Below are 16,538 nucleotides of genomic sequence, written 5' to 3'. Positions count from 1 at the left end.
CATCCTTCGAAACAAACAGGAGTTTTCAGTTAAAGCTACAACCGTACAATGTCAAGATTTCCCAAAATTATACCTTAGAAACATCTTTTTTATTTTTTATTTTACTTCTATCTATCAAAGTGTTATGAATCTTTGATAGCATACAATGAGTTAGGTGCGTTAAGTATGCCATGTTTTAACTATTGGGAAAAAAACCGTGCCGACTTCGCATGGTCTCTTCTTTACTATATAATTAGAAAGATGGGAACAATTCGAAAGAGCCTCTGTTCTGGTTGTATGTGTCAAATTGAGACTTCCCTCCCACTGCAGTGAGTCGGAAACCACGTTCAGGAACTGTGCATGACAGAAGATCAAGGCGATGCTGTGAAAGAGCCTCTTTCTTTCCCGCAGAGGACGTTGATTGTAGGGTACGATGGTGACCTTCATACTTCATTATATTTTCCGTCATACGATTGGTTCTTAGACCCTTCTTACTGGTCCATAATTCTCGCTGGCTCCTCTAATTCTGCCGCCATGCGTGCCAACATTGTTATTACACGGCCCTAAAGCGTGGCGTGTCCGAATGCAGGTCGGTTGACGGACTTTGTAATAAAGCCAATTACACAAGTTCGTAAATACGACTCATTTGTTATTATGTCGATGGACTTCGAGAAAGGTCTCACCTTTTAACACATATTTCAAAGATTTTTTTTTTCAGTCTTTGTAGGATCACCAAAATATAAGAAAAATTGTATTTGAATCAATAACGTAGCTGTGCTTTAATTTGAAAAAAACAACAACAGATTATTGTGTGAACTTCAGAAAAAGTCATATGGGCAGTGTATACATGTCCTGTGAGTATTAATATTCATGTGTGTGTGTGTGTGTAGGAAGCTGACATACTCTTGTTTTCATCTGGCACTTTAAACAAATTTGCATGTTACGTGGTTATATTTATGACCAATGAGAACATACAATATATTTAAACGCCAAAGACATTTCATCTATTGGTCCAGGTGTCAAAACATAATTGAAAGATGACAATAGATATAGGCTCCAAAGGAATGAAAAATATAGATATTATTTTATATGTAGCCAAGGAGATTAGATTAGCACCAACAAAACAAATTACAAAATGCTATACTATAATACTTTAGTTTGTTACTAGGTATTTTATAAATCAAATTCAAGTTTAGTCTCTGCCTTGTATCAGAATTGGCTGTGCTTTTAACTGTATTATTTGTTTAGCAATGGCATACACTCCTGGTCTTTCCTTGTGTTGTCATAACCATTTCATCACTGAAAATTTGGTTTCTTGTTTATTATGTTAAAGTAAGCCCATAAAATAGATCCTGCTTGTACTTCTGAAAGCATTATTCAAATATTCTATTTACAATGCTTGGGTCCCTGACGTTATTGGTTAGAAGATCCGTAATAACAGTACAATCCATACAGAAACAATTTAAACATAAATATCAACATTACAATTAATACCACGAATTACTGCTGGGGTCCTTTATCTATTTCATGTGAATCGTGATGACAAGAAACCCACTTGAAATAAAAAATGTATTTTGAAGACAGCTGGTGTGGACATTAAAACTTTAATTAAAATAAAGTACAGAACAACATTTCGACCTTCTTAACCTGAAGATGACCTAAGAAGGTTAAAATGTTATTCAATATTTTATTTTAATTAAAGTTTTAATACCCATACTAGCCATCTTGACAGTGCCTTATTTCATGTAACCTTTGAGGGATTTCACTCAATTTCTTCAGCAAGTTCTTAGTATTAAGTGTTGTAACGGGTAAAAATCTCAAATTACTCAATGTATATTAATACAATATATAGATTCCCAACATTAAGAAGTGTATGAAAACATGTTAATTTGGGTGTTGTTGTATTTGAAATGAACTTCTTGTCTTGTTTTCAGATTGCAGGAAGGTTGCAAGAGAAAGTTGAAAAATACCTTAATGTATTGGAGAAAAATAAAGAGGAAGTTAAGAGAATGTACAGCCACCACTTAGATTCTCCAGTGTCAGATATTAACTTGTGTTGTGATCTTGATACTTCAGACTTCAGGTGATTTTTTAAATAAATAGATTCTCCAGTGTCAGATATTAACTTGTGTTGTGATCTTGATACTTCAGACTTCAGGTGATTTTTTAAATAAATAGATTCTTCAGGGTCAGATATTAACTTGTGTTGTGATCTTGATACTTCAGACTTCAGGTGATTTTTTAAATAAATAGATTCTCCAGTCTCAGATATTAACTTGTGTTGTGATCTTGATACTTCAGACTTCAGGTGATTTTTTAAATAAATAGATTCTCCAGTGTCAGATATTAACTTGTGTTGTGATCTTGATACTTCAGACTTCAGGTGATTTTTTAAATAAATAACGATGTTCAAAGACAATTCTTAGACAGTAGGAATTATTGTTCACATCCTTACATGAGGTGTAGAATACCAGTGCCAGTGGGTAGAATCTGCCTTCTTATAACTATAAATAACTATAATACGTGTTGTATTATATATACAACGTGTGTGTATATATAATATTTTGCAAATGGGATTCCAATTACTTTTATTTTGAATATCTAAAAGATACTGGTAGCTCAGAGGATAAAATACAGAACTCTTTCTGACAGGTTTGGTTGACAAGCAACTACAATAGTTTGTTACGGTCTATGTAATTAAGGATGAAAAAAATATTCAAATACAATAGTGATGATGGGTGTCCTAGAATTGGGAGTTTTAACTCAAGAAACATTTTTTTGCAGTTTTCAAATCATTTGAAAAGACATGGGTGTTTGTTTTTTTGCAACTGCTCCAAAAATAGAGGGATCACATATTATAAAGAATAATCACAAGTTGGGCTAACATAAGGGCTGGGATTCCAAACATTCATAGCTGTAAGTCTGTGAAATCTCATTACAAAAATTTCTGCCATGTATCGTTTAAATTTAGAGAAATGTTTAATGGTTTGAATATTCGTGAATACATCACATGTTCCTGACTTCATTGCACAAAAAAGAGGTAAAAAAAGTACATGACTGGTTCTATCAAATAAGATATTTCGTATTGTATTAATAACTTAGTCATAATTTTCAAGTGGTCTTACTCTGTAGTCATAATTCTCTTAAGAGCAACTGTTTATGTTTTTAGTCTCTGAACTAACAAAAATTGATTAAAAACCCTCATGCTTTGAGACAGATAAATCTTCATGGCATATAGTTTTTCTCTCAGCATGATATTGGTCTTTAATCACGATGTTTGGGTCTGAAGTAACTAATTTTTACCTGTAATTGTTAATTTTCTTCTGTATTCTTACCTAATTTTTTTAAAATGATAATAAAGCTGTAGTTCAGATACTTACTTGTATGTGCCAGTGCTTCTTTTGATAGTAGATTTCACAGTTTCATTCTGAGTATTTATATATTTGTACTTTTCAGTACAAATTGTTTGTTTTTATGAAGGCTTGTTATCTTTGTTAGAACATTAAGTGGTTTTTAAGTTTATGTTTCAAAGTGATAGGCACGTAGTGTGTAAAGTTAACATGTTGGATTATCACAGAATAGCAGTTCGTTTGAGGCCTGAATGAAAGGTAAATTACTTACAAAAGGGTAAATTAATGTTGATTTAATTATAATGAACAAAAAGTGAGTAGGTATGTGTGAAGGATTCAGTTTTGAGTAAGAAACTTTTTAAGTCCATGGTTTTAGTTTGAAATGAGCATGGTGAGCATTTGTAACTGGAATAGTGTTTGAAAACCACTTGAAGAACTTAAATTATGAATTGACAAGTACCTCAAACTATATCCGCAAAATATCACAAAATAGCACAATATTGTATTGTATGTGTTAACTGTTTCTTATACAATACAATGTTCATATTGTATGTGTTAACTGTTTCTTATACAATACAATATTCATATTGTATGTGTTAACTGTTTCTTATACAATACAATGTTCATATTGTATGTGTTAACTGTTTCTTATACAATACAATGTTCATATTGTATGTGTTAACTGTTTCTTATACAATACAATGTTCATATTGTATGTGTTAACTGTTTCTTATACAATACAATGTTCATATTGTATGTGTTAACTGTTTCTTATACAATACAATGTTCATATTGTATGTGTTAACTGTTTCTTATACAATACAATGTTCATATTGTATGTGTTAACTGTTTCTTATACAATACAATATTCATATTGTATGTGTTAACTGTTTCTTATACAATACAATATTCATATTGTATGTGTTAACTGTTTCTTATACATTTTCCACTTTTCATAACATTGGCAGTGAGGAGACATGATGGCTGTAATGCATAATATTCGTATTATTGTCTTTAGCTTGTGTAATTGTATTATACATTTCATTACTATTTATATTATTTATTAACATTAATAATATATTAGATCAATTAAATATTACTAGGGTGTCTAATGGATAAAAAATGGCAATTAATGGATTTTCTAACCATTTAATTGTTGGGATCGTGAAGTGATTACATCAATTTAGTATTCTCATGAGATGGCTGAAAATAAGAAAAGTAAAGAATTAGTATCTTACACTGCATATTGGTGTTCAATACCCACCATGGTCAGAGCATGAATAGCCCGGGTTTTAACATCAGACATATATTCAATATTTTATCTACTTGTATGATCGTTTTAATCAAAAATATTTATAATCAGAAACCATAATTTCAATTACTTGACGGTCTTTTTTCATACTTTGTGTTATGTGCAATGTTCAGAGTTGGTCGTAGGTCATAGGTTATTCAACAATATACATGTGTGTCATTGTCCTTCTAGCACTTCTCTACTGTACTTATGAGAATAGAAAAAAAAAGTTACAGTTTAAAAACTTAACTGAGTAAGGTATTGACATTCAAACCATATTATTTTCTAGGTATTGTACCCTTCACCTGACCTATTTATTAGACAGTCATCCTGTGTTATCCCTATATTTTTGAGTAGGTCCATATATTAGTAATCCTATTGTTTACCTAGAATCTGATGGAAAGTCTGTGATATTATCGTGAATAGTTTTTGGCCAAGTTGAATTAAACTTTAGGATTTCTCAGTGATTTGATTCAGTTACATTTATATCAGTTAGTTTATAGGAGATAGGGTGTTTTATCTGCCCACAACATACTAGCATAATTAATAAATTAACCATGGTCATAGTTCATCACAGTGATATTATTCAGTTTATGGACTGCAATTCTGTGATTACTGGACTTTGTGAGGCCTCATCAAATTAGCTGTTGTTTTGTTGTCTTTTATAGTTTCAATGACCATTTTGGAACAGCAGTTTCATTAGAATCTTCCTGTGACCTTGCCTCACCCAACTTGACAGATGAGTTATTTAGCCCAGGAATCAATCTAACTGATGGTATGTTTTAAGTATTTCTAGTCTTATTGGACTTAAAAAGTAATTAGATATAGATATTTTTGTGTCAGCACCTGTTAACACATCTTTGTTTTATTAAAAACGTCAGTATTTACAGAATTGTAATCACAATTGGTGCTTTAAACTATTGCAGAGGCAAACTTTATATAATTATAAATGGTTTCACCGAGGTTTCAAAAAGAAAGATTTTAAAGTGATTTACTCTTTGGATCAGTTAGAACTAAATGACAAAGTATATCTGTTCATTAAAAATAAATCTGAATTTTTATCACTTTTAAATGAAAACGTTTGTTTAAATTGTTTTTTTGGTTTTTTCAGTCTTTCGAGAAAACCTAATAAAGCATCCATACATGAAATGGCAGTATTTCATATCTGCAGCTGGGATTCACAGCGAGTACCCTGCGTATATACAGCATCACACAAGTTTCAGTGGTCTAGGGAAAGACAGCAGACACAGGTAAATGTTGTAATAGATACAAATAGATACTTTACTCTGGTAGTTGATGTACTAATAAAGATTTAGGCAGTTAGAAACTGTACAAGAACCTTCGTACTTCTAAAGTGTAAAAGTTTACTTTTTGTTTGAACATTATAACTATTTCCAACACAAATGGAACATTTTAACTTGATCAGGTATACTTCTTAGTCCCTGACTATTTACTTCTATTTGTACTAAGGAGAGAGTTTTGTCGTAGGAAACTGCAGCCCTCTTAGCTCAGTTGGTTAACATTAGCCTCAAAATGTGTTTGTAAACAGGGTTCATTCCTTTCTACCTGCATCAGGTTTAATGTTCTATGCGTTACAGTTTAAATTTCAATACGTATTACTATGTCACTGCTTTCCAACGAATGCGTATTTAAAAGAATACATTTTTCTTTGACAAAAGTTTCTAACATACCAAAGAAATTTTACTGTGTGTTTTAAGTAATCATACATCAGAACTGCTGAGAAAGAATGCATTGTTATAGCTGTGATTTTTCTGTTCTAGGGACGTGTATTTAGCAACAGTACAACCTCATGGCAAACATGTGATGATTATCATAGATCATGGAAATTCACTTAGTTCTAACCAGTTAGCAACAGCCAAAGCTGTTGGAAAACACATACTTTTCACTCTTTCTCATAAAGACAAGGTAAGTTGGTGTATGAATGGCATAAATTGTTGCATTTAATTTGAATAAGTTATTAAATTTTGAAATGTTTGTCTGTGATTAGGATCTTAGATTTTTTTTTTCAGAATTGGCTATCAGTGTGTAAAAACAATCATTTTTGTATTTCTGTGGGATGATTGTGGTGTACGAATACTGAATTATTTGTGATGAAAGAAACCCATTTGAAGTAAAAATGTATCTCAGAATGGCTGGTATGGGTATTAACACTATTACTGATAAAGCAGAGAGCAATGTTTTGAGTTGAAGATGGCTTAAGAAAGTCAAAACATTGTTCTCTGCTTTATCAATAAAAATGTTAGAACCCATACCAGCCGTCTTGAGGTACGCTAATACTAAAGTATGTGTGGAGTCGTTAGAGTTGGTCCCTGTATTTAATAAATTTTTGTATAACTATTTTAGAGTTGTACTTTAATTGTATACATATATTGCTCAAGTGTCATTTTAAATTATATGTATTTTTATCTTTTTTAATTACCGATTACTTTTTAAGTAAAGCTCGGTTTGCTCACAATTATCAACATTTAAATTTGTTCTGGAAGTGATTGTATACTGAGCATATTGAATAATTCATGAATGTTTTGACAAGTTAGTACATTTCAAATATTTTACTTGTTTCCTGTAACTGATAAGAAATGCTTCTAGTAACAGTAATTTATCAATTATGTATGTAATAAGTATTGTGTACATACTCGTAATGAATGAAAATCTTCATTTTAGGTTGGTTTAATTGGACTTTCTGGAGAACCACAACACCCTCAAAGTGATAGTTGTTTATCCCACCAGATGGCATATGCTACATACGAGACAAAGTTTCATTTTAGTAGATTTATTGATGGATTACAAAAAACAAAAGGTTTCTACCATAATTCATAAAACTTGTTAAGATATCTGTTTTCTTCTTAAAGTTACTCATGTTTGCCTGTCATTACTGATTTTTATTTTTAATTATAAGCTTTTTGATGTAGTAAATACTTAATTTTTCAAATTTGTTTAAGATTTCAAAATAAATTTTATCTATCATGTTTTTCTTTAGTAAGTAGAATTCTGCAGGAAGTTACATGTAATGATAGTACTAATGCTCATTTGAGAACCTGTAATACAGTGTTTGTAATGGATTTGTTTATTTTGCTTTTACTTAGAAGAAAAATATTCTTTTATAGAATAAATAGCTAAATCCATGTTAAAAGTTGTATACAGGTTAGTAGAAAAAATAACCAATTTAATACATGATTGTATAAATTTTGGAGTGTATTCCTGTTATAGTAAGCCTATATTAGATTGAACAGACTAAAAGCTGTGTTTCGAAAACTAATGGTATATATTTTTTGCAAAAATTAACTGTTTGTCATTACTATTTGTTTATACAGTTTATGTGAGTTATTTATTTCAACTGCTTCATTGCTTAATTAGAACTTTTTTACAAAGAATGTATGTAAGTTTCTTTGCTTCCACATACTCAGAGTTGCATATTCAAATGGTTTCTGTGTGACAATGACAATGGAAGGATTATGGGACACAGATATAAATTTTGAAAGGGAAGCAGTCATCTTCAGCTAAGACAGCTTTAATTTGCTAAAACATATACACGAGCCTTTTGAATGAGTTGTCTTTAGATATGGTCTATACAGTTAATTTAAGGGTTAGTAAATATTTGAAAGATAGGGCTAGCTATGATGTTTTATTTTAGAGTTTAGATTAGCGGATAGGATGACTTAAATGAACCGAGAGGTCCCATGATGTCTTTAAATTATGTGAAGTAAAAGGAAAGCAGGCAGTTACATAAAGAAAATGTTCACCACGGCACACAAAAAATTAAAATCTTACTACTATTTGTCTTTTAAGGTCCCCTGATGGGACAGCAGTTAGTCTACGGACTTACGACACTAAAATTTGTAGTTTGATTTCCTGTGGTGGACACAGCAGTTAGCCTTGTTCTAAAACAAACAAACTGTCCTCTAAGGAAAATAGGATGGAAGTGAATGCAAATATTATAAGCATGTGCTATGGTAAAATTGTGGTTTTTCTGTTTTTTAGATTCCACCAACCACCTTTTGGGATTTGTCAAAGCTTTCCAACTACTTAGGAACTCATTACCTCCTATTGGAAGAGAGAAGAGTGGTAAAGATTTCTTTGATTTAACACACATAAGTAATTTATTTAACTAAATACAAGGGCAAACTTTCTCTTGTCCAAGTAACATTTTTTCTTGGTTGTGTAAGTAACTAGACATTGTCAAATGTGTGAAATTTGCTCAACGTAGTTGTGCAGAGTGTTCGGAAAGTCACTGTGCAGTTTTATAATCATATTTTATTCAGTCTATTTCAAGCCAGCAACTGATATCGGTGTTTAGAAACAAAATAAGAAGGATCCAGTCCTGTATTAACGCCAACAGGGGTCACTTTCAACATTGTTTATAATTGTCATTCATATTTACCTCCTGTATTCTATATTGAAACATGTCTGTTAATAAATATGTAAGTGCACAGTGACTGTCCGAACACCCTGCAGTATTAAAAGGGAAATAAATAAAAATGTTTTAAGCATTTTTGTGCTGTACCTAAAATATGTATTCGTAACTTTTATAAAAAAAACCAATGATATAGCATTTTATGTGTCATACTAAGTGATGTTGTGTAAGATATTTCTAAACCAAACATTTTTCTCATAATACATTACAGGAACATTTAATGTTACTTGTTTATTAATTTGTCCTTTTGTATATGTTTTATCTCTGTCTTGATCAAACATTTTAAGAAGGGTTTCATTTACTAGTTCAGAGCTCTTTTATCCACAATTTCAATTTTGTAATAATTTTATGTGGAAAATTATTATCTTTATCAGATAACCATCAGAAATTTCCTTTCACAGCAGTTATCAAAGAGTTCTGTTCCACCTCATATCCGGTGCTTGAAGTAGAGAGTAAGATGGGGGTGGGGCACATAAACCCACTTTCCCAATTGGGGTGTTTCATACCCCCACTTCTTGTGTATTTCAGTGCTTGATTACGGAGTGAACGTTGCTGTCACCGTTTATGTGCAAGCGTACCCCCACTTTTGAATTTCCACTTCGAGCACTGCTCATATCTGTCCATAATGATAAAATGACATAGCTATATCAAACATGGAAGAATTTCATTCTAATTAATAGCCCGAAACATCTTAATTATGAATGATGGATTTTGAATCCTGATCACAGCTATGCCTGCCTCTTACTTAACATTTCCTGTATTTATCTTTTGTTAAGGTTTTTCTGTAGTATATCACAAAGTAGAATTAGGTGCAATGATGCGGAATGTGCAAGGGATACTTGCAGAAAACTGTCATTAATTCCTTTTCTGAGTTAGAACCAATATTTGTAAACTTCCTACAGACATAAGTAATTTTGTTTTTCAGATTCAGAAGCACTGATCATTTATATTAGTAGAGGACTGTTGACCTCACTGGCTGAAGCTCGTCCAGTTCTGGAAACAATTGCCAATGAAAACCATAAAATTGGTAATAGAGTTGTTATCAACACTTATGCTGTCATTGATGGTACGTTTCTGTTTTATTGCCATATGGTTTACCCTTATGTAAAATAACATCAAGTTATACCATATATATATATTTTTGTTTTAGATTATTTCCAGTAACAACCACATGGTGACATTACTCGTTAGAAATGATGTTTTGAATGTAAGCAGAATCAAGTTTCAAATTAAAATATTTCATTTCTTGTTTTTAACTTAATTTTTTTCTTTTCAGCTTTTATTTATATAAAGAAAACTGTTCAAAAAGACAGTGAAACTTTTTATAGTAGCTGAGTGTGAAAAGTTGCTTTAAAATGAGATGAAGCAGAAAAATTTATTTTGACCTTAACCCTATTACGACAGGTCACTGGTCAAAAGCCATGTCATCACTTTTGTTGACTGCAGTTTTAAATTGCATTAAACTGCTATTTTATGAATTTACGTCATTAATTTTGGTATCAAGTTGTAGATTATAATTCAAGTTTCATGTTGTACGTTATTTAATTTCTTAATTGTAAAGTAAATATTAAACACATTAAGCATTGTTTTTTTGTCAGTGATTTTGAGAAAACCCACTTGTAGAGAAATATGTGCAAAAACCCAAACGAGCCATTTTGCATATATATTGTTTTTTTGTGTCATGTGGTATGCTGAATGCAGCATTGGCATAATTGTGATGTCAAAATACAAAGTTTATAGTTTTGTATGAAATAGGAACTCAAATTATTGATGTAGAAATGCTAGAATTTTGAATAAAAGTCTTTTATCTTTTCTGTTTACTGAGTTATTACTATAATTGGTGAATCAAACACAGTGGCCCCACTTACCTCTTTCTGTCTTTGTGAACAATCCTTTATATGCACTTGCTTCTATATATTATGTGAATAATCATTTGAAAGTTCAGGATGTCCCTTACTAACTTTCTGAGCCATTTTCAAATATAACAGCATCCTCTCTTTCTTTCTAGACAAACCTTTGTGCTAGTTAATTGAGTCTTTAGCCAGTTTGAAATTGCATATTTTTTTTAATACAAATACTGCTCAGTTACTAAACTTGATAAACGATAATGGAATTCTGTGGTATGGATGAAGTAATTTATTAATTCTTGGTTATTCAAATCTATAGTTATTTCATTTCACATCCTCCACATGTGAAATTTCTCAAGGCTTAGCAAGCTACAGTAAGTAACAACTGAGTGTATAGGTTGTAACTAGAAGAGATAATCTTTTGCTTTATTTACTCTTCTATGTGTTAAGAAAAATAAGTTTATGTACTTTGTAAATACTAATAATATATATACGTACATAATATGTAATAATCAAAATGTGACTATTTTACAAAATACTTTTCCTCCGGCCAATATAGGTCACTTTGTAAAAACAATATAGATCATTGCACATTATTGTAACTTCTGTATTGTTAACCAAGCGTGGCCGAAAGGTCAGTATAATAAAAATAATAAATCTCTATACATTTATCATGTATTGAGATTTAAGCTATTTGGACTACATATTTATGTTTTTGTTTTATAATCTGTAGTCATTCCAGAACAAAAAAAAAGGCACCATTTATATTTATTTCCTAATTTTTTATGATGGTTATGAGGTCAGTCAAATAAAGTGAACCCATACAGAGATTATTTGTGAAAATAACGTAAAACTATCTCAACATTATATGGATTTCACATGTGAAACTTGAAAATTTTCTGATGCATAAATATTATTTTTTATCTTAAAATGGAAATTACTTTGTACGTTGGATAGGCAACATGTGAAAAAAGACTTGAGAAAAACATTGCTTAAAAAACTTTATGACTTAATAAAGAATCTGATATTTTGCATGTGAAAGCATTGTAATGGTTACTGATAATCTACCAAATTTTGTGAACATGTGTGTATTAATTCAAAACGTAATAGCATGAAAATTGTAATAACCACAAAGTGGTTATGAGGCTGATCCCAGGTACTGGGCCTGTGCTGAAAGGGTTAATTTTCATTTTCGCATACACATACAAATATATATATATGCATAAGGATCACGCTTGAAAATCTGCCTTTCATTTCTAGTGTGCGAGTTTTAAGTTGTTATTAGCGACCCCCGGTTTTTTTTTTGTTCTAATTATGTGTGGCTCTAAAGCTTACATTTTTTTCAATTTAGATGGAAAACCCATTATGTATGAAAAAACATTTCTCCAAGATATTGCCAAACAGAATTTCAGTAAATACAATGTCCTTCCACCAGATCCTTCTGACATTAAGGTAGGTGAATTGTAAATGTTCTTGTTTCTATATTATTTCTCCAGTGTCAAGACTTGTTTACTGTGATATTTCTTGTTCTGTAATTGCTAACATGACTTTTGTGATATTTTATGGACATTTTCAATTATTCTAATTTGCATGTAAGATTAACATTTCTTTTTCAGCATGTTACTAGTGTTTGTAAATTTTGTTTGTTTATTAATTGTTAGGTTTGCATATTTGAAATTCAGTTTTGTCAAATTAGTTTATATTTTGTAATCAAAATTACTGGTGTATAAACTTAATCCTGTTTTCTACAGCAAGGAATGATGGTTGCTGTCAACTCCACAGACAATCTCTGTTTTCTTGTTGGTAATTTTTATTCTATTGTTTCATCATCAGTCCACTCTGACATACATTTTTCCCTACCCTGGTGGGACCCTGTCAGCAGAGGTAATCATTTTTCTTTATGTTGAGAGTTTTATATTTTTGAAATATCCATTAGTGTGCACTGAAATTTGATGCTAGCTATTTTCTTTGTTGTTTGTCCATGGTGGTAGTTTTGAAACAATATCTTCAGCTTAAATGTCTGCTGCACTACATCTCTAGATGTTATGTTTTTATGAGATGCTAATTATATACTTTTGGTTTTATTAGGAATTGTTATTAGCATCAGCCAATCAGTGTACTACGAAAGCAGGTTATTGGGAGTTATAGGAATTGACGTCACTTTAGATGACTTAGCTGAAGATGTTACCTATTTTAGGCACTCTGAGGAGAGTTATGCTTTTCTTGTAGATGAATCAGGTAAGTAAAGAATTCGACTTTATAAATGCAAAACCTTTTAACATATGTTAACAAGTTTTACTGCTAATTAAAATGTATACATGGAGGAGCAATTTTCTTGGTTTTATATATTTTTTATGTAATGGTTATTTTGGTTATCTCTAAATGTATGTAATGTTTTTAAATATTCTCATAATGTCGTTTAGTATAATTCTCATTTTGCTTTAAGAATTACTTGTACTGAAAGACATAAAATGTCACTGGAAGTAGTTTTCAGTTGGTTTTTAAATATTCTCATAATGTCATTTAGTATAATTTTCATTTTGCTTTAAGAATTACTTGTACTGAAAGATATAAAATCTCACTGGAAGTAGCCTTCAGTTGAAAGTCAGAGGTTACAAGGTTTATTATTGCCTGATGATCTAACTTTATTGGACAAGTGAATATCTGAACTTTTCATGATTTTACTTACATATTCTCATATAAAGTTTCTCTGTAATAGTCAAACGTAAAAATTAAACTCGAAGTAACAAACCAGTTTTACAAGTTAATATTTGGTCGGATTTTCCTTGGATTTCAGTACTGCTTCACATCGACATGGTATGCTCTTAGTAAGTTTGTGCAGATATACCTGAGCGATTTACTTCCATTTTTCTTTGGGTACTTCATAAAGTTCATGTTTGGCTTGTGATCTTTGTTAATCAGTTTAATTCAACAGCCTATAAGTTTTCAGTTGTATTAACACCAGGTGGTTGACCTGGTCATTCAATAACATCAATTCTCTTATTTCTAAGATATCTTTTAATGACTTCACAATTGCAGACAATTTCTTTTAGTCATTTTGTAGGCTAATTGGAATATGAAGATCTAAGAAACTACAGCAGGTGTCCAACACTTTTTACAATATCTGTAACTGAAGTCATGAAAAGTTTGGGTATTTATGAGAGTCATGTTAAAATTAGGAATTGAGATCATTTTTGAATATAGTTTTATGTATTTTTTAGGTTATTTAATAAAAGATGTAACAAATTAATAATATTTTCAAGAGGGCACTACTTTTTGTCCACCTACTGCATGTAATGTGTGTGCAATAAGTAATTTTTTATTGTATTTACAGATGTGTAAAAGGTAAATGTGCAAAGATAATATTTAAAGTAAAGTAATTCACTAACTGAATATCTGTCACATGCTATGTGTGTTAGATTTCATTTAAAGGTCATTGTATATTAGTTTCAATCTAAGTAGTACCATATTCTTGGAAAGGATTACTTATACTCTTGTTTACAGCTGGTTGTACTTACCTGGTTATTATGGACATTACAAGCAGTTGATTAAATGTATACTTATAAAAAATATGCTTGCTACATGTGTTAAAAATAATCCTCTGTCATCCTGTTTCAGGTGTGGCCTTGATGCATCCATCTTTCCCTCGGCCAATGTTTATGAAGGAACAGCCTTTGCATACTGATATACAACATTTGGAAAATCAACCAGGTTTCCAACGAATTAGGAGAGACATTTTGAGGTTTTGATTTATTTCTTAGTTTTGTCATAATTGAAGTATTAAATATGCAGTTTGTGAAAAAAATATGACTTCTCACAATTTATGTGTGTGTGTGTGTAAATTGTTAAATAATCCAGTTATACAGTATGTATAAAACTCTGCCTTCCAACATTGTGTGTGTGTGTGTTATGATTACTTGAAATTTTGTTTAAAATGTTACTGGCAATATTAAACAGAAGTTTTTCAAAGTTAATCAGAAAAAGGATAGTTTGAAATTATGAAAGCTTTTATTTCCGAAATAGTAAACAGCCTACAACTGTTCTTTTCTAGAAATGAAAGTGGGGAAAATATTTTAACAACAAAAGTGCCATGTAAGCCACCCAAAACAGCAAACTTTGCTTTGAATAATGCAGATGTAAGGTGTTTTAGCACCGATGGGAAAATATACCAGATACTATACAACTGGAAAAAGGTAGGTGTTTTAAAGTAACTTGTCTATTTAACATGTTAACTCTTTCAGTATGGGCTTGGTCGATTTGATTGACTACGTGACCTCTTTGCACTTACTTATACACTTGATACTACTAACGTTTAGTATAATAGGCATATCTTCACAAAATTTGGCATTCTTTTAGTAAACATGGTAAGTCTTTCATGTACAAACAAAAATCATATTTTTATTTTATCTCTTATTTATCTTGGGATAGGTCAATATGACCAACCTCATAACCACAAAAAAAAATAATCTAAATTACCTTATTTGTCTTCAAATAATTTGAATTACTTCAAATTATAACATGAAAGTACATTAGTTTGTCCGATGTAGCTTCAAACTTGTAACAATATACATTTAATTATAATTGAATTTTATTACTGTATGAACTGTGTTTAATTACTAGTCACACACTCATAAGCTTTGGGAGCATGGAGATCACTTTACGCTATTGAATTATATTACCCACAAGCTACTTCACATGCACGTTTTATGAACCATTTTTATTTTACTTTAACCTAAAGAGATCCTCATGTTTACATTGTAGTAACTTTTATAACAATAATCAAAGATTAAATATCAAAAACAAGAAATAAAGAACTTACAGAATCTTCTCTTTTCTTACTGTCAATTAATTGTCTGACACTTAACCCTATATTTTTTTTTATATTGATGGTAGTAATGCACAAAATAATATTTATTTCATTAAATAATGCCCCAAAGGTAACAAACAACCTAATAACTTGTAAACACTAAAAATTTCCCCTAACTGTCTCAGTTTTTCTGGCTTTCTGACTATGTGAAAAGAACCATTACAAAATCATACAACCTCTTTTCATGGGGACTAAACTTGTGCTACTAACAGTGAAACTGACAATTCTCCATTCAGAAAACAATGTTCTATGATACATCCTTTGATAGAGGAAAAATGTGGCTTTGAATTTGTTATAGATAATACACAATTAAATGTATGTGTGTGTGTTTTCTTATAGCAAAGCCATATCGAGCTGTCTGCTGAGCCCACCGAGGGGAATCAAACCCTTGATTTTAGTGAACTATTAGCAAATTCTAAAGGAGAGGTTGTGACGTGTGTGGGAAGAGGTGTCTTATTTTCTATTTGATGGTTTTGTTACCAAACAAAATATAAATAATTGAAGACTAGAAAAAAAAATTATAGTTTGCCCAAGAAATAACTATTTTATAGTGAATAATTTACATTTTGTTAAATCTTGTTTGTTTTTGAATTTCTCACAAAACTACACAACAGCTATCTGCACTAGCCATCCATAATTTAGCAGTGTAAGACTAGAGGGAAAGCAGCTAGTCATTACCACCCACCGCCAACTCTTGGGCTACTCTTTTACCAATGAATAGTGGGATTGATGTCACATTATAACCCCCATGGCTGAAATGACGAGCATGTTT

The 16,538-nt window shown here is 31.0% G+C and overlaps 1 protein-coding gene across 5 annotated transcripts in view; it reads left to right on the top strand.

Moving 5' to 3' along the window:
* Positions 1-16,538, top strand: part of LOC143248658 (VWFA and cache domain-containing protein 1-like) — a 51,421-nt gene that overhangs the window by 17,233 nt on the left and 17,650 nt on the right. For all 5 annotated transcript variants that reach the window (XR_013027139.1, XR_013027137.1, XR_013027140.1 and 2 more), the window contains exons 3-14: positions 1,914-2,062; positions 5,289-5,395; positions 5,732-5,870; positions 6,402-6,546; positions 7,303-7,438; positions 8,620-8,703; positions 9,978-10,118; positions 12,251-12,351; positions 12,651-12,783; positions 12,988-13,137; positions 14,518-14,641; positions 14,951-15,092. Coding sequence is in view for 1 of the 5 variants with exons in the window: in XM_076497199.1 (XP_076353314.1) it covers positions 1,914-2,062; positions 5,289-5,395; positions 5,732-5,870; positions 6,402-6,546; positions 7,303-7,438; positions 8,620-8,703; positions 9,978-10,118; positions 12,251-12,351; positions 12,651-12,783; positions 12,988-13,137; positions 14,518-14,641; positions 14,951-15,092 (1,551 nt within the window). In the remaining 4 variants the exon portion in view is untranslated. The remainder of the gene's footprint in view (positions 1-1,913; positions 2,063-5,288; positions 5,396-5,731; positions 5,871-6,401; positions 6,547-7,302; positions 7,439-8,619; positions 8,704-9,977; positions 10,119-12,250; positions 12,352-12,650; positions 12,784-12,987; positions 13,138-14,517; positions 14,642-14,950; positions 15,093-16,538) is intronic.

The sequence above is a fragment of the Tachypleus tridentatus genome, chromosome 4, assembly GCF_004210375.1.
Source record: "Tachypleus tridentatus isolate NWPU-2018 chromosome 4, ASM421037v1, whole genome shotgun sequence".
NCBI lineage: Eukaryota > Metazoa > Arthropoda > Merostomata > Xiphosura > Limulidae > Tachypleus > Tachypleus tridentatus.
The sequence above is the reverse complement of the archived record's forward strand: the minus strand, read 5'-3'. Positions and strand labels throughout refer to the sequence as shown.